General features: G+C 57.2%; 2 protein-coding genes across 3 annotated transcripts in view; both read left to right on the top strand.

The window, feature by feature from the left end:
• Positions 1-1,216: 1,216 nt before the first annotated feature.
• zdhhc24 (zinc finger DHHC-type containing 24) lies at positions 1,217-11,718 on the top strand. 2 transcript variants are annotated; one of them, XM_052045321.1, is made up of 4 exons: positions 1,217-2,346; positions 3,375-3,652; positions 9,120-9,456; positions 10,658-11,718. In XM_052045321.1, exons 1-3 carry the CDS (start codon positions 1,997-1,999, stop codon positions 9,425-9,427), a joined length of 936 nt encoding a protein of 311 aa, XP_051901281.1. In that variant the 5' UTR covers positions 1,217-1,996; the 3' UTR covers positions 9,428-9,456; positions 10,658-11,718. The 2 variants fall into 2 exon arrangements, with proteins under 2 accessions (XP_051901281.1, XP_051901282.1); XM_052045322.1 differs by lacking the exons at positions 9,120-9,456; positions 10,658-11,718 and adding an exon at positions 5,569-6,111.
• An 8,661-nt stretch (positions 11,719-20,379) lies between these two features.
• Positions 20,380-22,066, top strand: part of LOC127587097 (serine/threonine-protein kinase D3-like) — a 65,456-nt gene continuing 63,769 nt past the window's right edge. The window contains exon 1 of the mRNA XM_052045308.1: positions 20,380-20,514. The gene's annotated coding sequence lies outside the window, so the exon portion shown is untranslated. The remainder of the gene's footprint in view (positions 20,515-22,066) is intronic.

Here is a 22,066-nt window from a genome sequence, read left to right as displayed (position 1 = left end):
AGGTTCCGTTTGTTTCATTTATTTCTTTCCTGTTTCCAAACACTGGGTTTTAAAGTAACTATTACCCAGACAACGTTGCTTTGTAGCTTAATCTAGCCACCCGCTCCTCCCACCGTCCCACCTCTCCCTCCACCCTCGCACCTCCACTCCTTCTTTCTTCAGCCCCTTATTTCCTCCCTCCCCATTTCCCTCCCTCCTCCCTCAATTCCCTCCCTCCCCATTTCCCCTCCTAGTTCCATCTCCTCATCCCATTTCCCTCCTCCCCATTCATTCCCCCTCCCCTCCTGCCCCTTTGCCCCCTCCCCATTCCCCTCCTGCCCCCCTTTGCCCCCTCCCCCATTCCCCTCCTGCCCCCCCTTTGCCCCCTCCCCCATTCCCCTCCTGCCCCCCTTTTCCCCTCCTGCCCCCTTGCCCCCTCCCCATTCCCCTCCTGCCCCCCTTTGCCCCCTCCCCCCATTCCCCTCCTGCCCCTCCCCATTCCCCTCCTGCCCCCCTTTGCCCCCTCCCCCATTCCCCTCCTGCCCCCCTTTGCCCCCTCCCCCCATTCCCCTCCTGCCCCCCTTTGCCCCCTCCCCCATTCCCCTCCTGCCCCCCTTTGCCCCTCCCCATTCCCCTCCTGCCCCCCTCTGCCCCCTCCCCCCATTCCCCTCCTGCCCCCCCATTCCCCTCCTGCCCCTCCTGCCCCCCTCTCCCCTACATACCCCTCCCCCCCACTCATTCCCCCTCCTCATTCCCACCCCCCCATCTCTGCAGACAACCTGCCCCCTCCCTCGCCCGGTTCTGTGGGACATCCCCCTCTCCTGCCCCCACGGACGCTGCCTGACCTGCCCGGTGTTTCACTCCTCCACCTCGGTCCGGGGCGCAAAGCCTTCGGCCTGCTCCGTTACCCCAGCAACCGCGGCGCCCCTGACCTTCTTTGCCTCTCTTAAAATGGTGGGCAGCGTGTCCCATTCTTTATCGAGCCACCTTTATTTATTTTTTCTCACCGACCTGGGCGACTGGTTTGTTAAAATTCACCTATCCTAAAAGTGATTTCTTTGTCTTTATTTCAACGCCTGTTGCCGATTGGTTGGCAGTTTGCCGGTGAGCCGCGTCTGATTGGCGGATTCTTCTGTCCGTCAGCATGACGGCGCCGTAGCTGAAGGGCGGGAAGAGAGACGTCGGAAGTGACGAGCTGGGTTCCGAGGCTGGGTTGGGGAAATTCAAGGTGGGGTCAAGTGACTTCTGCTGGTCTCTGCTGGGGCTTGGTGGCTCCTGGTGACCTCCAGTGTGACATGGTGGTTCTCTGCTGGAGTGTGGAGCTTTCATCTGGTTTCTGATGGTCTCTGCTGGAGCCTGGTGACTTCCATTGAGACTTGGAGCTCTCTGTTGGTCTCTGCTGGAGCCTGGTGACTTCCATTGAGACTTGGAGCTCTCTGTTGGTCTCTGCTGGAGCCTGGTGACTACCATTGAGACTTGTTGGTCTCTGCTGGAGCCTGGTGACTACCATTGAGACTTGGAGCTCTCTGTTGGTCTCTGCTGGAGCCTGCTGACTTCCATTGAGACTTGTTGGTCTCTGCTGGAGCCTGGTGACTACCACTGAGACTTGGAGCTCTCTGTTGGTCTCTGCTGGAGCCTGCTGACTTCCGTTGAGACTTGGAGCTCTCTGGTCTCTGCTGAAGCCTGGTGACCTCTGCTAGAGTTTGGAGATCTCAGTTGGTCTGTGCTGGAGTCTGGTGACCTCTGGTAATTTCTGCTCATCCCTGGTGGGGTCTGCTGGAGACGAATCTTCCCTGTAGGCCTCTGCTGGTTTCTGGTGATCTCTGCTGGCCTGAAATGACCCCTAAGTTCCTGGTGGCCCCTGCTTACCACTGTGAGCTCTTTTGGCCCTTAATTGTCTCTGCTGGTCTCAGTTGACTCTTGTTGGTGTCATTCGTGCCTCAAATAATCTCAAGTGGTTTCTGAGAGCCTAAATCAGTCTCTGTTGGCATTGAGTGACCTGTACTGGGCTCCAAGTATGGGGGTACTGGACCAGTTTGAGCCAACACTCTGTGCCCCTCTCTGTATGACCTCTGTCATGACCCTTTCAGTCTCCCTGGAGATGGCGTACATCATCCTCACTGACCCACATTTGGCCCCCGCTCCCGGAGTGGGTAAGGTCGACCCAGGGTTGGAACCAGAGCCGTGGGGGATGCCTCGTGCCGTGGCTGGCCTTGGCCAGACCCTGGGAGCATGGCGTATCCTCCATCTTGCTTTCCTGGCCTTCATTCTGGGTAACGTGGTGGGCAACTTGTGCCTGTTCATCCGGAGGAACCCCAGCATCCGGGGAGTGTTCCTGGCCAACCAGGCGGTGGGACAGGGCTGGAGGTAAGCCAGTTGTAGTTGGGTGGGTGGGAGGGGGCTGGGAGATTGGAAGGGTCAAGGGAAAATGGCTCTGAGTCTCTTCCTGTCCAGCCAGGAGACTCCTTATTGGGCACGGGTCAGGGGTCAGTGAATGGGAGGGGGTGGGGTCCATTGGGAGTGTGTGGGAAAGAGCTGGAGAAGTGGGAGTTCTACCCCCTTGTCTGTGGGTGTCGGTGTGGGGCGGGGGTGGGTGTCGGTGGGGATGGTGTCAGTGGGGTGGGTCTGTGGGGTGGGTGTGGTTGTCCGTGGGGTGCGGATATCTGTGTGGTGGTGGGTTTCGGTGGGGATGGGTGTTGCTGGGGTGGGGGCCGGTGGGGTGTCAGTGGGGTGTGGGTGGGGATGGATGTTGCTGGGGTGGGGGTGGGTGTGGTGTCAGTGGGGTGTGGGTGTCGGTGGGGACGGGAGTTTCTGTGGGGGTCAGTGGGGTGGGGTGTCAGTGGGGTGTAGGTGTCGGTGGGGATGGAGGTTTCTGTGGTGGTCAGTGGGGTGTGGGCGTCCATGTGAGGGTGGGTGTGGTTGTGGGGTGCGGGTGTCGGGGTGGGGTTGGTTTCTGTGGGTGTCAGTGGGGTGTGGGTGTCCGTGTGGGGGTGGGTGTCGGTGGGGATGGGTGTTGGGGTGGGTGTGGGTGTCAGTAGGGTGCGGGTGGCTGTGTGGGGGTGGGTGTCGGGGATGGGTGTTGCTGGGGTGTGGTTGGGGGTCGGTGGGGTGGGTGTGGGTGTCAGTGTGGGTTGGGTTGGGTGCGGGTGTCGGGGTGGGATTGGTTTCTGTGGGTGTCAGTGGGGTGTGGGTGGCCGTGTGGGGGTGGGTGTCGGTGGGGATGGGTGTTGCTAGGGTGGGTGGGGGCGGGTGGGGTGGGTGTGGTTGTCTGTGGGGTGCGGCTGTCGGTGTGGGGATGGGTGTCTGTGGGTTGGGATGGGTGTCGCTGGGGTGGGGGTGTTGGCCAGTGGGCCGTCGCTCTGGCCAGCGTTGACCTGCCCCTCTTCCCCCCACAGCTACTGCTACGTGTGTGAGAGCCACGTGCCCCAGCGCTGCTCGCACTGCCACGACTGCAAGGTGTGCGTCCTCCGGCGGGATCACCACTGCGTGCTCTTCGGCCAGTGCGTGGGCCACGCCAACCACCGCTTCTTCCTGTGCTGCCTGCTCCACATGTGGCTGGGTCTCCTCTACGCTATCTCCCTCAACGCTGACATCTTCCTGGAGCTGCTGCAGGAGGGGCTCTCCCTGCACAGCCTCTTCCTCCTCTTCATCCCCTGGGCCATGCTGATCACAGGTGAGTGACAGGCTCCCCGCCCTCCCACAGAAAAACAGCAGGGGTAGGCCATTCAGCCCCTCAAGACTGTCCTGCCATCCCGTGGATAATCTGCCACAGGATAGGTTTATAAAATAGTGAAGAAGGTTACATAGAAACATAGAAAACCTACAGCACAATTCAGGCCCTTCGGCCCACAAAGCTGTGCCGAACATGTCCCTACCTTAAGAGATTACTAGGCTTACCCATAGCCCTCTATTTTTCTCAGCTCCATGTACCTATCCAAAAGTCTCTTAAAAGACCTTATCGTATCCGCCTCCACCACCGTTGCCGGCAGCCCATTCCATGCACTCACCACCCTCTGAGTAAAAAACTTACCCCTGACATCTCCTCTGTACCTACTCCCCAGCACCTTAAACCTGTGTCATTTTGTGGCAACCATTTCAGCCCTGGGGAAAAGCCTCTGACTATCCGATCAATGCCTCTCATCATCTTCTATACCTCTATCAGGTCCCCCCTCATCCTCCATCGCTCCAAGGAGAAAAGGCCGAGTTCTCTCAACCTGCTTTCATAATGCACGCTCCCCAATCCAGGCAACATCCTTGTAAATCTCCTCTGCACCCTTTCTATGGCTTCCACATCTTTCCTGGAGTGAAGCGACCAGAACTGAGCACAGTACTCCAAGTGGGGTCTGACAAGATAAGATATCTTATTTTACCAGGGTCCTATATAGCTGTAATATTACCTCTCAGCTCCTAAATTTTAGGTTATCAGAAATTACAGGGGGATCTTGTTCAGTTGGGTCAGTGGGCTGAGGAATGGCAAATGGAGTTTAATTCAGAAAAATGCGAGGTGTTACATTTTGGGAAGTCAGCTCAAGGCAGGACTTTCACAGTGAATGGTAGGGCCCTGGGGAGTGTTGTAGAACAGAGGGACCGAGGAGTGGAGGTTCCCTGAAAGTGGAGTCGCAGATAGACAGGGCGGTGAAGAAGGCTTCTGGCACACTGGCCTTCATCAGTCAGGGCACTGAGTGTAGAAGTAAGGAGGTCACTGTGCAGTTGTACAGGACACTGGTGAGGCCACACTCAGAGTATTGTGTTCAGTTTTGGTCTGGATAGAGCCCAGAAAAACGTGTACAGGTACATGGACAGGAAAGGTTTAGAAGGTTATGGACCAAACCCTGGGAAATGGGACTGGCTTGGATGGGCATCCTGGTCAGTATGGACCAGTTGGGCCGAAGGGCCTGTTTCTGTGTTGCATGACTCTATGACCTTGAATTATGAGAGGCATGGAGAGAGCAGACTGCTGGTATCTTTTTCCCTGGGTCAAAATGTCAAATACTAGAGAACATACATTTAAGGTGAGACGGGGAAAGTTCAAAGGAGATGTGCGGGGCAGGTTTATTTTTAGAGAGAGCGGTGGGTGCCTGCAACGCACTGCTGGGGTGGTGGTGGAGGCAGGTACGAAAGAGGCTCTTGAATGGGTGATTTAAATATGCAGAAAATGGAAAGATACGGACCAACTGAAGGCAGAAGGGATTAGTTTAATTAGGTGTGATTAGCTCAATTTGCTTGGCACAATATTGTGGGCTGAAGGGCCTTTCCTGTGCTATACTGTTTTACGTCTTAACTCCTGTGTCAATTCCCTGATCTTTCAAAAAGTTACCTTCTCAGCTCTCCAGAGCAGAGAATCCCAGAGGTTTACTCCCTTCTGTAAGAAGTTCCCAGTGACTGCCCCCTTATCTTGTAACTATATCCCCTCCTCTGAGTCTCTCCTCAGAGGGTAAACCTGCCATCCTTGGAACCAGTCGAGAGAAGTACTGTGGGACGCTCCCTCTCATGGAGTCAGCCAGCACAGAAACAGGCCCTTCAGCCCATTAAATCCATGCCAACCGTCAAACACCCATTTACACTGATCCCATTTTGTTCTCCCCTCAGATTCTACCCCTCACCCACACACTCGGGGGGCAACTTACAGCGGCCAATTGACCCACCGACCCCAACGTCCTTGGCATGTGGGAGGCAACTGGAGCACATTCTCTCTAAAACTCCCTGGTTCATCTTCACCAACACCCACTCCCCTTCTCGTGGCCCCATCCCAAGCAACTGCAGGAGCTGCAAAACCTGCCCCTCTACTCCTTCCCTTCCCAGCTTCCAGGGACCCGAACACTCCTTCCAGGTGAGGCAGCGATTCACTTGGACCGAGTAAATTTCATTTGGTGGCCACAGTGTCATCTCCTGATGTTTGGAGAAACCACACGCAGACTGGGTGACTGGTTTATGGAAAACTGCCATCCCATCAACGTGGCCCCTTGAGTTTCAGTCACCGGTTGATTTAATTCTCTGTCCTGCTCCCGATCTGATCTTTCTGTCTGTGCCGTCTCACACCGTTCCCAAAAAGACCGACACCAGCTTGAGGAACAACATCTCAACTTCCATCTAGGTACATCGCTGCCCTGCCGGTTCAACGTTGAATACAACTTCAGATAACCAACCGTTCCAGTTTGTGTCAGAACTGCCGGGTTTTGATGTAAGGGCGGGGATGCTCGAAAGGTTGGACAGTGTCTGCGGGGAGAGTACAGAGCCGGGAGTTTCAAGTCGATGATGTTTCACGGTGGGCTGTCGTCAACCTGGGGCATTAGCTCTGTTTCAGTCTCTGCAGATGCTGCCTGACCTGCAGAGTATTTTCAACATTTTGCTTTCATTCCGGATTTCCAGCATCTGCAGGTTTTGCTCGTCAATCCTTGGCCAGTTCTGAAGTAAATCAGTTTTTCTTCCCCCTCAGATGCTGCCTGACCTGCTAGACTTTGCCCATTATCTTTACTTCAGATTTCTAGTAACCGCAGTGTTAAATATCTCTCATGGCTTTTTTTGTTTGCTTCTCGCTCTGTATTTCCTCTCTGATCACACCTTCCCCCAGATTGACTAGCTGCCATTAACAAGCCTTCACCCTCTCTCAGTCAACACTCTCGGAGGTTGAGCTGTTTTCTCAATCTCTCTCCTACCACAAGCTTCCCGTTTATTGTTCCCCCCTCCTTCTCTGCAGCTTGTGACATTTTCCCTTCTGGTGAAAGTTCATCAGCCTGAAACGTTGACCCTCGTTTTTTTTCTGTCTGTTGCTGCCTGACCTGCTGAGCGTTTTCTGTGTTTTTTTAACCAGAGAACGAGAGAGGTTGAAGGATGCCAGCAGAGGTGGTGCTGGCTGAGGGAGGGTGGTAAACGCTTGTCAGTCACAGCCGGTCTGCCTGGGTGATGTAAGTGGCAGGAAATGAACGAGGATTGTGGAGAGAAAGAACTCCTAGTTCCGGCAATGTTTTCTGTCCATCGTCCTCATTTATCGCCCTCCATTCACACCTTGCCCGGGCAGCTCAGCTGCAACTAGCCCCCCCACCTCAGCACACGCTGCACCCTTCAGTCCCTCGTGCTTTCTGCATTCCGCTCTCCACACCCCAAAACGTGTTTGCTTTCCAACTTTTCTTGGCTGGACGTGAAACGTAAGCTCTGTTACTCCTCCACAGACGCTGCCTGACCTGCTGAATATCTCTGGCATTTTCTGCTTGACTTCAGTTTAAGCTCTGCTGCCCCGTGTCCGGATTCACACCCTCCTGTTTTCCCCATCGCCGGGCTGTGCTCGTTGTGAGCGCCTTAGCAGTTACTGCTGCCTCACAGCTCTAGAGACGCCGGTTCGATCCGGCGCTGTGTGTGTGTGGAGTTTGCATCTTCTCGCTGTGACTGCATGGGTTACAATTACAACAGATCACAACAGGTTATCTCAGTGCCATCCCCTGGTTAACAAATACTTTTGAGATCAAAACGTGATTCACTGTCCCGTAACTCTGTCCTGAGTCAGAGAGTCGTACAGCACAGAAACAGGCCCTTTAGCCCAACTGATCCATACTGACCAAGATGCCAGTCCAAGCTAGAGAAACAAAGGACTGCAGATGCTGGAATCTAGACGAAAAACACAATGCTGCTGGAGGAACTCAGCCGGCCAGGCAGCATCTGTGGAGAAAAGCAGGTGGGTCAGCGTTTCGGGTCAGGGACCTTCCCCAGTCCTGAGGAAAGGTCCTGACCCGAAATGATGACCGCCTTCTTTTCTCCACAGATGCTGCCTGGCCTGCTGAGTTCCTCCAGCAGCATCGTGTTTGCCAATCCAAGTTAGGCCCCATTTGCCCCTTAGCCGTCTAAACCTTGCATCTCCTTGCATGATGAAGATCCTTCACCTTCCTCTTGATATCTGCAGTCCGCCCATCCGCTGCTTGGCTAACAGTGGGCAAGGGAGGAGGGGAGCGTGGGGCAGGAAACAGAAGTCTTGTCTGGGGATGTGTAGGGAAAGGTGTCGGGAAGAATATATCGACCAGTGCAGTGGATAGAAACGTCTTGACAAGTCGAGCGACCCAGGATCAATCCTGACCTCTTGGGGGGTTCAAATCCCACCCTCGCCTGTTGAAACATTTCCCTTCAGTGAAAAGCTGTTTCCTCCCTATGTATAAGGGTAGCACGGTGGTGCCCTCTGAGGCACCCTCTCTTCCCAAAGTCATATCTGATGCTCCAATTGAGATCTAACCAGTGTTCTGTCCATGCACTACGTAAATGATAATGAACGTTGCCTGGAACTGTGCCCGGTGACTCCCGGTGTGGGATACGGAGACTGGGAACTGTGCACAGTGACTCCCGGTGTGGGATGAGGAGACTGGGAACTGTGCACAGTGACTCCCGGTGTGGGATACGGAGACTGGGAACTGTGCACAGTGAATCCCGGTGTGGGATGCGGAGACTGGAAATTGTGTACAGTCACTCCCAGTGTGGGATACGGAGACCGGGAACTGTGCACGGTGATTCCCGATGTGGGATATGGAGACCGGGAACTGTGCACGGTGGCTCCCAGTGTGGGATACGGAGACCGGGAACTGTGCACGGTGGCTCCCGGTGTGGGATACGGAGACCGGGAACTGTGTCCGGTGACTCCCGGTGTGGGATACAGAGACCAGGAACTGTGCACGGTGACTCCCGGTGTGGGATAGGGAGAATGGGAAATGTGCCCGGTGACTCCCGGTGTGGGGTACGGAGACCGGGAACTGTGCCCGGTGACTCCCGGTGTGGGATACAGAGACCAGGAACTGTGCACGGTGACTCCCGGTGTGGGATAGGGAGAATGGGAAATGTGCCCGGTGACTCCCGGTGTGGGGTACGGAGACCGGGAACTGTGCCCGGTGACTCCCGGTGTGGGGTACGGAGACCGGGAACTGTGTCCGGTGACTCCCGGTGTGGGGTACGGAGACCGGGAACTGTGCACGGTGATTCCCGGTGTTGGAGACAGAGACCGGGAACAATGCCCGGTGACTCCCAGTGTGGGGTACAGAGACCGGGAACGGTGCCTGGTGACTCCCGGTGCGGGATAACCAGGGTGACTGGCGTTCAGAGCTGTGACTCTGAGTGTTGGCGCCCGGTTGTTTGACATGTTCCCCTCGTCTCTCCTCTTCGGACAGGTCAAGTGGGTGTCGCCACCTTCACCTTTGCGTTTGTGGCGGACACGTGTATCCTGGGCTTCCTCTTCGTGTCTGCCTTCCTGCTCTTCCACCTGCAGCTGGTGTGGCACGGGCAGACCACACGGGAGTGGAGCGCGGGCCTGCGCGGACCCTATGACCTAGGCTGGTGGCAGAACCTGACCGAGCTGCTGGGTCACCGATGGTACCTGACCTGGATCTGCCCCCTCCTGCCCTCCCCGCTGCCCGGCAACGGGATCGCCTTCCAGATCAGGCCCCTCCCGGCCCACGGGCCCACCAACGTGTACTGAGAGAGCCCGCCTCCCCGCCAACTCGGACGGTAAGCCCAACCCTCGGAGCTTCGGGGTGGGCGGTGAGGTGGGTGGGGGGTAACCGTAAGTACACCAGGACTGTGTCGGGGCGGGAAGGGTTAAAGACGATAGCTGGTTCCCCCCCCCCCCCAAAAAAAACTAGGGTCTCACATACAAATTAGCATGACAAGGCCATTCAGCCCTTCGAGCCTGTTCCTCCCTCCAGTGAGATTACGGCTGATCCGATTCCACAGTGCTGTTTACCCACAGTAACCTTTCATCCCCTCACTAATTAAGTACTTTCTACATTTAAAAATATTCGAAGGCACTGCTTCACTGCTCTGAGGTAAAGACCCTCTGAGAGCAAAAGCAAAATATTGTTTCACCTCTGTCTTAAATTGACCCTTGGTTCTAGATTCTCCCTCAAGAGGAAATATCCTCTCCACATCCACTGTGTCAAGGCCCCTCTGGATCTCAGACTTAATCATGTTCCCTCTCACGCTAGTGGTACAATGTAGTCTGTAGTGCAAATTCTGCACGCGCGCACACACACACACACACACACACACACGCGCACACACACACAGTGCCGGAGGTCGGGATCGAACCTGGGATTCTGGCATTGTCAGGTAGCGGCTCTACCCACTGCCCATAAACATGGGGAGGAAGCAGCTTACTGAAGGGAAACGTTCTAACAGGCGAGGGCGGGATTTGAACCCCCAAGAGGTCTGGATCGATCATGGGTTGCTGGACTTGTCTCTATCCACTGCACTGTCATGCCCTTCCCTACACATCACCAGTCAGGACCTCTGTTTCCTGCCCCCACCTTGCCCAGACTTAGCCACAGAGGACTGCAGATATCAAAAGGAAGGTGATGGATCTTTATCATGCCTAGAACATCGAACAGCACAGGAACAGGCCCTTCGGGCCACGATGTTGTGCTGAATTAATTAAGCTAATGATGCCTAATCCTTTCTGCCTGCACAATGTCCACATCCCTCCATTCTCTGCACATCCATGGGCCTATCTAAGAGCCTCTTAAACGCCTCGTATCTGCCTCCACCCCCACCCCTGGCAACACATTCCAGGCACCCACCGCTCTCTGTGTAAAAAAAACACTTTCCCCCTCTCGCCTTAAATGCATGCCCTCTGGTATTAGACATTTTGACCCTGGGAGAAAGATTCTGATTGTCTATCTGTGCCTCTCATAATTATATAAACTTCTATCAGGTCTCCCCTCAGCCTTCGACGCTCCAGAGAAAACAACCCAAGTTTGTCTGACCTCTCCTCTAATCCGGGCAGCATCCTGGTGAACCTCTCCTGCACCCTCTCCAAAGCCCCCACACCCTTCCTGTAATGGGGCGACCAGAATTGAATGCAATGCTTCAGATGCAGCCTAACTAGAGTTTTATAAAGCTGCAACATAACTTCCTGACTCTTGAGCTCAGTGCCTCGACTAGTAAAGGCAAGCGTGTCGTACGCCTTCTTTACCTCCCTATCGACCTGTGCGGCCATTCTCGGAGCTATGGACTTGGAGCCCAAAGGAGATTAAAAGTTCTGGAACCAGTGGAGATTATGGGAGAGCGAAACGTGTTTTGATCTCAAAAGCATTTGTTAACTGGGGATTGCACTGATTATAATCTGTTGACCTTGTGTGCGCTCTGTGTTTTATGAATGTCACAATGTATTGCTCAGCAGAAGCGGCAGACTGTGGCGTGTTGAGTGAACTTTTGCCGGCTGTTTGACTGGGGGGGGGGCGCTTGTGGCCGCATCCAATCTTGGACTCCCCTGGGATGTGACCTCCCTGAAATAGGGCGTTCAGGGTGCGAGGATCTGACGGAGTGTGCGCGTATAGGCTCGGGACTGGCCGCCTTACAGCCGGGGTCGGAATCACACGGAACCACAACGTGACAATGGTTAGACTTCCTCTTTATTTCTGAAGGAGGCAGAGATGGGGCAGGGGAGGCTGGTGACTTGAGCCCTGTGTTTGCCGCGTCTCTGCCTCACGCCTTCTCATGCAACTTGCTGTGTGCAGCCGTCTGCAAGAGAACAGGACGAGGGTTACCCTAGACATGAACACCCCGGGCTGGGCACCTGCCACCCCCAACCCTCGCCACGACAGAGGGCTGCCAATCAGCGCGGTTTGTCCCCTCTGTGTAACATCTCGGGGTGGATGCACAGTCTTTTTCCTAGTTCTTGACTCCAAGAGCACATAGGGTGAGAGGAAGAGATTTAATAGGGACCTGAGGGGCAACTTCTTCACCCAGAGGGTGGTCCGTACATGGGACGAGCTGCCAGAGGAAGCGGTTGAGGCAGGTACATTAACAACGTTTAACAGGCATTCAGACAGGTACATGGATAGGAAAGGTTCAGGGGGATACGGGCCAAATGCAGGCAAATGGGACTTGCTTAGATGGGCACCTTGGTTGGCCGGGATGAGTTGGGCCGAAGGGCCTGTTTCCATGCTCCATGACTCTCCCTCTCCCCGGCTGATCAACCCTGAGAGCCGTGATTCTGAGGACACTCCCAGTCCCCCAGATAGTTGACCCTGGGAGTCAGGCTCCAACGCCCCCAGCCTGATTAACCAAGGGAGCCGCGCGGTTACCTTCCCCCTGACCCCAGCTGACCACCTGTGGGAGTCGTCACACTACCAATGCTCCCGCTGCCCAAGGCGGGCGCTGCACTGAGCCCCCACGCCCCCCTGGCCGATCACCACCGGCATTGTCACCCCGATCCACTCCACCAGTCGGTCAGTGTGGATATCAGCGCAGCGTGTGACAGTACAGGCATCCCACCCTAAGCCATCCCACACAGGGAGAGTGAACGTGAGCCCAGGAGAGCTTGGCACGGTGTCTGCGGGGGGTGGGGGAAGTTGTCGATGTTTCCTGACGCAGGGCTTTGGCCTGAGACATCGACAGTTCCTTGCCGCCCCCCCCCCCCCCACACAGCTGCTGCTCGACCCACTGAGTTCCTCCAGCAGATCGCCTGTTGTCCCTCTACACCTTGCCTGCCTGTCTAAAAGCCTCTTAAGCGCAGTGATTATCTCCGATTGCACCTCCTCTGGCAGCACGATCCAGATACCGACTGCTCTCTGTGTAAAAGAGCTCAGATCCCCTTCAGGTCTCCTTCCTCTCGCCTTAAGCCTGCGCCCTGACCCGTGACACCCTGAGAGAGCTGGGCTGTACCTCAAAGAAGCAGTCGAGCGTCTCGTTCAGCATGGTGCTCTGGGTCTGGAAGACGTAAAGCTGCTGCTCGATCGCCCCCAGCAGCTGGAAGCAGTAAAATATCATCATCTTCTCCCTGCAGAGCGGGGCACGGTGTGAACCAAGAGAGGAGGGGCTCTTCCCTAACCCTGCCATCAACCCCCCACCGGCCCCTCCCCATTCCCAAACTGCCAACGGCACTAATTTGTGTACCGTCCCGTACGGCAAGGGGATAGAATTCCCACCTCTCCAGTTCTGTCCTCCACACTCCCAGTGGACCCCACCCCTTCCAATTCACTCCCATTGCCCACTACCCTGATGCATTTTACACGTAATCATTCTAGAAGAGGTCTCATGGCCAATGGGGGGACAGCAAGATCCCAGAGAAGGCAGCCACTTAACATGCAGGTAATCGCCTTCAGTGGGTTGTCCAATAAATAAATATGGGGCAGAGGTACTGACAGGAGTTGCCTTCTGCCCCCTCAGTGGCTGTAGGGTCTGACCAGCATCAGAAGCCTTGATATTGGGCCCCCTCCTCACAGCCCCTCCCACAGCGCGGCGCTCCATCCTCACCCACCCCCCCAACAGCCGGTTACCTGGGTGTGTGGTTGTGGTTGCTGTAGTGTTCATCAATGATCCTCATCAGGAACATCTCATCATCCTCCCTCTCACTGTGCACTTCACCCGCTGCGAGGAACACAAAACGCCCAGCAGTGTGTGAGGAGCCGCTGCCCCGACCTCATGGATGCTCCGAGAACCCAGCATCGTCGGGAGGTCCCGATGGTCAGGCACCGAGCTCCCTCCTCGAGACGGAATCTGAGCTGGGGGTCCAGAGTGCGGGTGGGGTGTGTGGACGGGGACAGGGGTCGTGGTCCGGAACACCAGAGGTCGGGAACCTGGGTGGAGCCGGGATCCAGAACATTTCCCACAACCTTTGAACCAACCACCAGGAGGTTTGGGTCCTCCTGGTGCAGGAAGTGCAGGAGGTCTGGGTCCAACGAGAGACGCTACGGCCAAGAAAGCTCACCAGTGCCTCTACTTCCTCAGAAGGCGAAGGAAATTCATATCCCTGGTGACCCTCACCAATTTTTACAGATGCACCACAGAAAGCATCCTATCCAGATGCATCATGGCTTGGTACGGCAACTGCTCTGCCCGGGACTGCAGGAAACTGCAGAGAGCTGTGGACACAGCTCAGCACATCACGGAAACCAACCTCCCCTCCACGGACTCTGTCTACACTTCCCGCTGCCTCGGGAAAGCAGCCAACATAATCAAAGACCCCACCCACCCCGGACATTCTCTCTTCTCCCCTCTCCCATCGGGCAGAAGATGCAAAAGCCTGAAAGCACATACCCCCGGGCTCAAGGACAGCTTCTATCCCGCTGTTATAAGACTATTGAACGATAAGATGGACTCTTGACCTCACAATCTACCTCGTCGTGGCCCTTGCACATTGTCTGCCTGCACTGCACTTTCTCTGCAACTGTGACACTATATTCTACACTCTGTTCTCCTTATTACTACCTCGATGTACTGATGCACAGAATGATCTGCCTGGATGGCACACAGGCAAAAGCTTTTCACTGTGTCTCGGTACCTGTGACAACAGTAAGCCAATTCCAATAGCAGGAGTAACATCTGATAATCCGGGAAACCCCACACTCCGGGGCTCCCGAAGTTCCGAGGGCGCCAGGTCTAAAGGTGAGGAGCACTTGCCGGAGTTCCCCTTTGCAATCCGCCTTCCTGCAGCCCCCGAGGGCCAGACCTCCTCTGCACGGTACTGTCGGCTGTTGACGCCGGACCCTTCCCATCCCACGCCGGTGGGTAGGGAGAGGGATCGGGATCACGGGCAGGTGGGATTGGTTGGATCAGCATCGTGGCCGGTGTGGCCTCTTCCTGTGCTATCTTCCGTCCCGCGGTTGGTCCTGTCCACCCTCGGGGGATAATCTGCTGCAGATCGCGGGGTGGGGGGGCGGTGACGGGGACAGGTTCCTTTGTCTGATCCCCCCACCCCCTCCTCCCCCAGCCCCGTAGAACCAACCAGTAGGAAGGGTCTCTGCTGTGCCCCTCACCAGACCTTTTTCCGCGGCGTCCGTGAACCCATCGGATAGACTGTCCTTCTCGGAGAGCGCCTCCTGCAAAGGACACGACAGTGGGTGAGCCAACTCTGGACGGTGGGGAGGCTGGGATTCCCCTGCCGCTGGCTCCCCCTGCTCTCCCTGTCCGACACGCAAGGGGCTTCCCTACCTACCCCCCCCCCCGCTGCCATCCACCCAGGGGGTCAGTGTATACCCCTCCCTACCCCCACCTTGTCCACTCTCCCTCCCAGTCCAACGGTCGCCCCAGAGACGTCAGCCCGGGGGGCTCAGGGGCAAAGGATTCCGGGGATTGTCTCATCCCAGACTTCCCCCACACCCAGTGCCAGGGGTCTGTCCCCTGTCCCCATTGCCGGGGGTCTGTCCCCTGTACCCAGTGTGTGGGGAGTCTGTCTCCAGTGCTGGGGGTCTGTCATCTGTACCCAGTGCCGTGGTCTGTCCCCTGTCCCCAGTGCTGGGGGTCTGTCCCCTGTACCCAGTGCGTGGGGGTCTGTCCCCAGTATGTGTCTGTCCCCTGTACCCAGTGCGTGGGGGTCTGTCCCCTGTCCCCAGTATGTGTCTGTCCCCAGTGCCGGGGGTCTGTCCCCTGTCCCCAGTGCCGGGGGGGGGGGGGTCTGCCCCAGTGCCGGGGGTCTGTCCCTACAGATTCTCACCTTTTGCTTCCTGGCTTCATTCTGCTGGTTGATGATGAGCTGGAAGTTGTCGACCAGGACGGCAATGAACAGCCTGCAACAGGAGGAATCCGGGTCGGGTGCTGTGTCCAACCCCAGGACCCCCCCGGTCCGGAGGAATCCGGGTCGGGTGCTGTGTCCAACCCCAGGACCCCCCGGTCCGGAGGAATCCGGGTCGGGTGCTGTGTCCAACCCCAGGACCCCCCCGGTCCGGAGGAATCCGGGTCGGGTGCTGTGTCCAACCCCAGGACCCCCCCGGTCCGGAGGAATCCGGGTCGGGTGCTGTGTCCAACCCCAGGACCCCCCCGGTCCGGAGGAATCCGGGTCGGGTGCTGTGTCCAACCCCAGGACCCCCCCGGTCCGGAGGAATCCGGGTCGGGTGCTGTGTCCAACCCCAGGACCCCCGGGTCCAGTGAACAGCACCCACAGAAGGCGTCAGTGTTGGCGAGCGACACCAGTAGACAGTGTCCACTGTGGGAGGGTGGAATTCACTGGGATCCAAGGCTTTACTGCCAGTAGAGCGGGAATTCCAGTGGGAAGGAGTGCGGTCCCGTTGGGAGTGCGGACGGAGTAAACGGGAGGGACTGGGGTCCGTGGGTGGGGACGGGATGGACCCTCCCCGGACTCTCTACTCACGTGAAGAAGATGAAATGCTCGACGAAGATGTAGAGAATTAGGAAGATGATAATGTACCAATAACCTGCGCAGGAAGAGACAACACGCACTGCAGAGGCTGGGAATGGGTTGAAGGCTGACGGTGCTGGGTCCTCGGCTCCGTCCGCGCGTCTCAGGCAGTGGGGACTGGTGTGGGGTGTGTAGGGACTCGTGTGTGTCGGGTATAGCTGTGTGTGTGTGTGTGTGCTTGTATTCATGTGTGGGGTGTGCGTATTCCCGTGTGCAGTTTGTGTGTTTGTATTTGAGGGTGTGTTTGTGTACGGGCTCTGTGTATTCCTGCGTGTGTTTGTGTTTGGTGTGTGTATTCCTTTGTGCGCAGGGTGTGTGTGTGTGCTGGGGGTGTATTTGTGTGTGGGTGTGTGTCTGCTGGGCGTGTGTGGGGGTGGGGTGTGTGTCTACTGGGCGTGTGTGTCTGCTGGGTGGGTGTATGTGCGGGTGGGGTGCGCTGGGGAGCGTGTGTGCGTTGGGGAGTGTGCGCGCTGGGGTGTGTGTGCTGGAGGTGTGCGCTGGGGAGGGTGTGTGTGCTGGAGGTGTGCGCTGGGGGGTGCGTGTGCGCTAGGGAGGGTGTTTGTGCTGAGGGTGTTCGCTGGGTGTGGGCTGAGGAGGGTGTTTGCGCTGAGTGTGCGCTGGGGGTGTGTGTGCTGGAGGTGTGCGCTGGGGAGGGTGTTTGGGCTGTGGGTGTGCGCTGGGGGCTGTGTGTGCGCTGGGGAGGGTGTTTGCGCTGTGGGTGTGCGCTGGGGGCTGTGTGTGCGCTGGGGAGGGTTTTTGCGCTGAGGGTGTGCGCTGGGGAGGGTGTGTGCGCGGGGTGAGCTCGGGGCCGCTCCGCCTCTCCCTCTGCCGCTGGGTCGGGGACGGGCTGCCAGCGGGTACCTGCCTCTCGGCTCGTCATGTAGACCAGGGTCCAGTCGTCCAGCGTGAGCAGCTGGAACAGGGTGTAGACAGTGGAGAACATGTCCCCGAACCGCGCCGGGTCCGCCTCGGCAAACAGCTCCCGGAACATGATGGAGAACACAACTGGGCACAGGGCGAGGTAAGGAGAACACACAGAGCCCGGGAGAGGGGGTTGTAGGGGGGTTGTATGGGGTGGGGAGTTGGTCTGGGGGGTGGGGGGTGATCCGGAGCCAGAGAGGGTTCGGACTGGACACACTGACACACAGGGTCATGGTCCCGCGGCGCTGCCTCCTCGCCGCCCCCCCTCCCTCGGCACTCCCTCCCCACAGCCCCCTCCCACGTCCCTCCGTGTTGATGAACCAGACCGGGGGGGGGGGGGTAGGGATGGAGTTTGCCCCTGGGGTTGGGATCTGCCCCCTTCCCCCGATCTTTGCCGGGGCCCACCCCCCCTCCCCCGATACCCCCCAACCACCCCCCTCCCCCCCCCCCACCAGAGCCGCGGTGAAGGATACGGGTGTAGCTCAGCATGAGGACGCTGATGGCTCCCATCGAGTGCAGGGAGCGGATGCAGGTCAAGAAGATGGTCTGGATGTTCACCAGGAACCTGGGGGTGTGGGGGGGGGGGGGGCGGAGATGTTGAGAGGAGCCTGACCCCGAGGGTCCGCGTGTGGGAGGGGATTCGGGGGGTGGGGGGTCCCACAATCTCTCTGTCCTCTCTTCACTGCCCATCTCTCTCTGTTCACTCCGCCCTCTCTCCCTCTCCTCCCCCTCTTCTGCCCCTCTCCCTCCCCTCCTCTTCCTCCTCCCCCGTCCCCTCCCTCCCTCTCCTCCCCCCTCTTCTGCCCCCTCTCCCTCCCCTCTTCCTCCCCCCTCCACCTCCTCCTCCCCCGTCCCCTCCCTCCCTCTCCTCCCCCTCTCCTGCCCCCTCCCCCTCTCCTCCCCGTCCCCTCCCTCCCTCTCCCCCTCCCCCACCACCTCTCCTACTCCCCCTTCTCCCCTCCTACTCCCCCTCATCCCCACCCCCTTCCCCCTCCTCCTCCTCCTCTTCTCCCCTCCCCTCCTCTATCCCTTCCCATCCTCCCCCTCATCTCCACCCCTTCCCCTCTACCCCCCTCCTCCCCCCTCCCCCTGCTTCTCCCCGCCCCCCCCCCCACCTGTTGTCCTTGAAGAACCGGAACACCTGCATGGCCTGGGCCACCTTGAAGATGCGGAGGATTCGGAAGACGGTGAATTCCCGGGAGTTGCCGCTGGTTCCCGCCGGCTGCACCAGGGGTACCACCAACACCAGCAGGGTCAGGCACACGATGCTGAGGTCTGTGGTGGGGGGGGGGTGGGCACAGAACCCGTCAGACCCGGGGGACGATGAGCTTCCAACCCCTCCACGCCCTGCACTCCCCACACATCCCCTCCACCCCCACCCCCCCTCCGTCCCACACACTGACCCCTCAGACCCTGGGTCAGTGACCCTTCACCCCCACCCTGCCTCCGTCCCACACACTGACCCCTCAGACCCTGGGTCAGTGACCCTTCACACCCATCCCCCCTCTGTCCCACACTGCCCCCTCCCCCTGCATTCAACCCCCCACCACCCAGGATCAGACCAGCCACCATGTAACTGATGACAGATCTGGCTCCATGGGCTGAGTGGCCCCCCCCCACCATTTTCCACAGCCCCCACCCTAACCCACCCTTCGATCTCCGGCAACCTCCTCCAGCCTCGCATCTTGAATTCCCCCACCCCCGTGAAATGAGGAATGTTTTGGGCCAATAACCTTGAAGTGTCTGCTTCCCCCCCCCCCCCCTCCACAGATGCTGCCTGACCTGCTGAATGTTTCTTGCATCTGCAGAGATTTTCTCCACACAACCCTTTGTCCCCCAAAATCTTCCCCTCCCCCCCCCACCCCATATCCCACTGGAAGTTGCCCGGATACTTTGACCTTTGCTCTTTGACCAATCCCGATTTGTGCCATCTTCCTCTTTGCCAGTGGACAACTCACCCAGGTCGTTCCAGAAGTTCTTGAAGAAGCTTTTCCTCCAGACGAAGACCTTGAGGATGTACTCGGAGATGTAGACGGCCATGAACACAGAGTCCATGGCGGACAGGAACCAACCTGAATGGCAAAGAAATTCAGTTTGTCCCCTCTGACTCTCTCCAACTTTTACCGATGCACCATAGAAAGCATCCTATCTGGATGTATCACGGCTTGGTACGGCAACTGCTCTGCAGTTTCTTGCAGTCCTGGGCAGAGCAGTTGCCGTACCAAGCCGTGATACCACAGCCCAGCACATTATGGACCAGCCTCCCCTCCTTGGACTCTGTCTTTACCTCTCGTTGTCTTGGTGAAGCAGCCAGCATAATCAAAGACCCCACCTACCCAGGACATTCTCTCTTCTCTCCTCTTCCATCGGGTAGCAGATACAGGAGCCTGAGGGCACGTCCCACCAGACTTAAGGACAGCTTCTACCCCACTGTGATAAGACTATTGAATGAAAGACTTATACAATGAGATGGACTCCGACCTCATGATCTACCTTGTTATGACCTTGCACCTTATTGCACTGCACTTTCTCTGTAGCTGTGACACTTTACTCTGTACTGTTATTGTTTTCACCTGTACTACCTCAATGCACTCTGTACTAACCCAATGTACTGCACTGTGTAATGAATTGACCTGTACGATCGCTATGCAAGACAAGTTTTTTCACTGTACCTCGGTACAAGTGACTAATAAACCAATACCAATAAGGAGCTGGCACATGCAATGGACCCCACTTGCCCTGTCTCCGATGCATCTGCCCTCAAGGTGAGGCTTTCCATTCCAGGACATCCAAAATGTCCCCCTTTTTTCAGGAAGTAAGGCTTCCCTTCTAGATGACAGAGCCCTCTCTCACATCTCCTCAGTTTCTCGGACTTCTGCTCTCACCCTGCCTCCCTCCAGGCAGAACAGTTACCCCCGGTCCCCACCTTTCACCCTTCCTCACTTCCCATCAGTTGCAAAGAGCTCCCACCGCCAACCACACCTCCTCCTCCCCACCCCACCGGTCTCTGCAGGGACCACTCCCTGCGGTCCTGGGCAGAGCAGTTGCCGTCCCAAGCTGTGATGCATCCAGATAGGACACTTTCTGTGGTGCATCAATAAAAATTGTTGAGGGTCATGAGGGACATGCTGAATTTCCTCAGCCTTCTGAGGAAGCAGGGGCGCTGGTGAGCTTTCTTGGGCATGGCGTCGACGTGGTTGGACCGGGACAAATTGGTGATGTTCACACTGAGGAACTTGAAGCCCTGCAAGGGCCAAGTGGTGGATCAGGGGCTTCCTCCCACCCCCACTTCCCCTCGCCCCTCCTACCTCCACGGACCATCACTTTCGTATAGGTCTGGGACACGACCATGGTGATGTTGATGAGCACGGTGCCCAGGATGAAGGTGCCCACGATGGGGGACTCGATGAAATCCTTCACGGTGTTGCGGAGAAAGTTGCAGAACTCGGTCAGCTCCCGGCGGAAGGTGTATCCGTCGGGAGGCACCGACTTGCTGTGGTCGCTCGAGGGTATGTCTGCGGAGGAAGGGGGAGCAGGTTACATCACGTTACACCCCCCAACACCAACCTACACCACAGGGGGCAAGGGGTTGGGATTGGGGAGGGGATTCTGGAGCTTGGGTCCCGGGCAGCTTGAAGGCACAGCTGTCAGTGGGGTGGGGGGAATTGGGGGGGGGGGAGGCTGGAATGAGAGAAGTGTTAAAATTCTCACCAACCATGGTACATGGAGAAGGCAAAGGCGGTTTGCTCTCTGTCCTTTATCCCTTTCTCTCCCTCCCTCCCTCCCTCAGATCTGTGCGTCTTTCCCTTCTCCTTCTGGCTTCTCTCTCTTACACCCTCTTGTTTCCTCTCTGCGTCTCTCTCTCTTTCTGTCAGCCTCTTTCTCCCTCTCTCTGTCGGCTTCCTTCTCCCCCTCACTGCCACATCCCGTCTCTCACACACTCACTCTCTGTTCCCCCCACTCTCCCTCTCCCTCCCCCTCTCAAGCACTCTCTCCCTCTATCCCTCTCCCCCTCTCAAGCCCTCTTTCTCTCTCAAGCCCTCTCACCTTCCCTTTCTCTCCCTCTCTCTGTCCCTTTCTCTCACACACTCTCTGTTCCTCTACTTTTCTCTCTCCCTCTCTCTGCCCCCCGTCTCTGTCCCTTTCACACTCTCCCCCTCTCTCTCCCTCTCTCTCTCTGTCTCTCCCTCTCCCCTCTCTGTCTCTCCCCCTCCCTCTCTGTCTCTCTCTCTGCCCCTCGTGGTCTGGCCCTTGGAACCTGGCAGAGCTCGGAGTGTGCTTGCAATAACCTTTCATTGTTCCAGTGTGCTCACAATGGCACAGGGGGTCCACAGAGAACCGGGTAAATGGTGACCCCTGAACTCGGGGTCCCACGGAGTGTCCGATGGCGATGTGTGGGGCCAGTCCGAGGATGGACTCCGGGACAGTGCCATCCCACTGCCGTGGTATTGGTTGGCCCAGCCTGCCGCTAGTTGATCTCCGATTTAGGATTGGTCAACCTCTCTAACCTGGGGTTGGTTGATCACTTGTGACCTGAGACTGGTTGCTTCACTGATCTGGGATTGGTTGTTCTCTCCGATCTGGGGCCTCGGATTGGTTGTTCTCTCTGACCTGGGATTGGTTGTTCTCTGGTGACCATGGATTGGTTGATCAGTGATGACCTGGGATTGGTTGATTCCCCTGACCTGGGATTGGTTGACCGTTGCTGACAAGGGATTGGTTGATCCACCTGACCATGGATCGGTTGATTTCCCCTGACCTGGGATTGGTTGATTCCTGTGACCTGGGATTGGTTGATCAGTGGTGACCTGGGATTGGTTGATCAGTGGTGACCTGGGATTGGTTGATTCCCCTGACCTGGGACTGGTTGATCAGTGGTGACCTGGGATTGGTTGATTCCCCTGACCTGGGATTGGTTGATCAGTGGTGACCTGGGATAGGTTGATTCCCCTGACCTGGGATTGGTTGATTCCCCTGACCTGGGATTGGTTGACCGTTGCTGACAAGGGATTGGTTGATTTCCCCTGACCTGGGATTGGTTGATCAGTGGTGACCTGGGAT

This window comes from Pristis pectinata, chromosome 38 (genome assembly GCF_009764475.1).
Source record: "Pristis pectinata isolate sPriPec2 chromosome 38, sPriPec2.1.pri, whole genome shotgun sequence".
In the NCBI taxonomy this organism is placed as follows: domain Eukaryota; kingdom Metazoa; phylum Chordata; class Chondrichthyes; order Rhinopristiformes; family Pristidae; genus Pristis; species Pristis pectinata.
This window is presented reverse-complemented; position numbering and strand designations above follow the sequence as displayed.

Bases quoted from the DNA above. Each gene is read 5' to 3' on its own strand.
- zdhhc24 (XM_052045321.1), top strand. From the start codon at position 1,997: ATGGGGGTACTGGACCAGTTTGAGCCAACACTCTGTGCCCCTCTCTGT. The intron at 2,347-3,374 runs GTAAGCCAGTTG...TTCCCCCCACAG, and splicing joins GCGGTGGGACAGGGCTGGAG to CTACTGCTACGTGTGTGAGA. The intron at 3,653-9,119 runs GTGAGTGACAGG...CTCTTCGGACAG, and splicing joins CTGGGCCATGCTGATCACAG to GTCAAGTGGGTGTCGCCACC.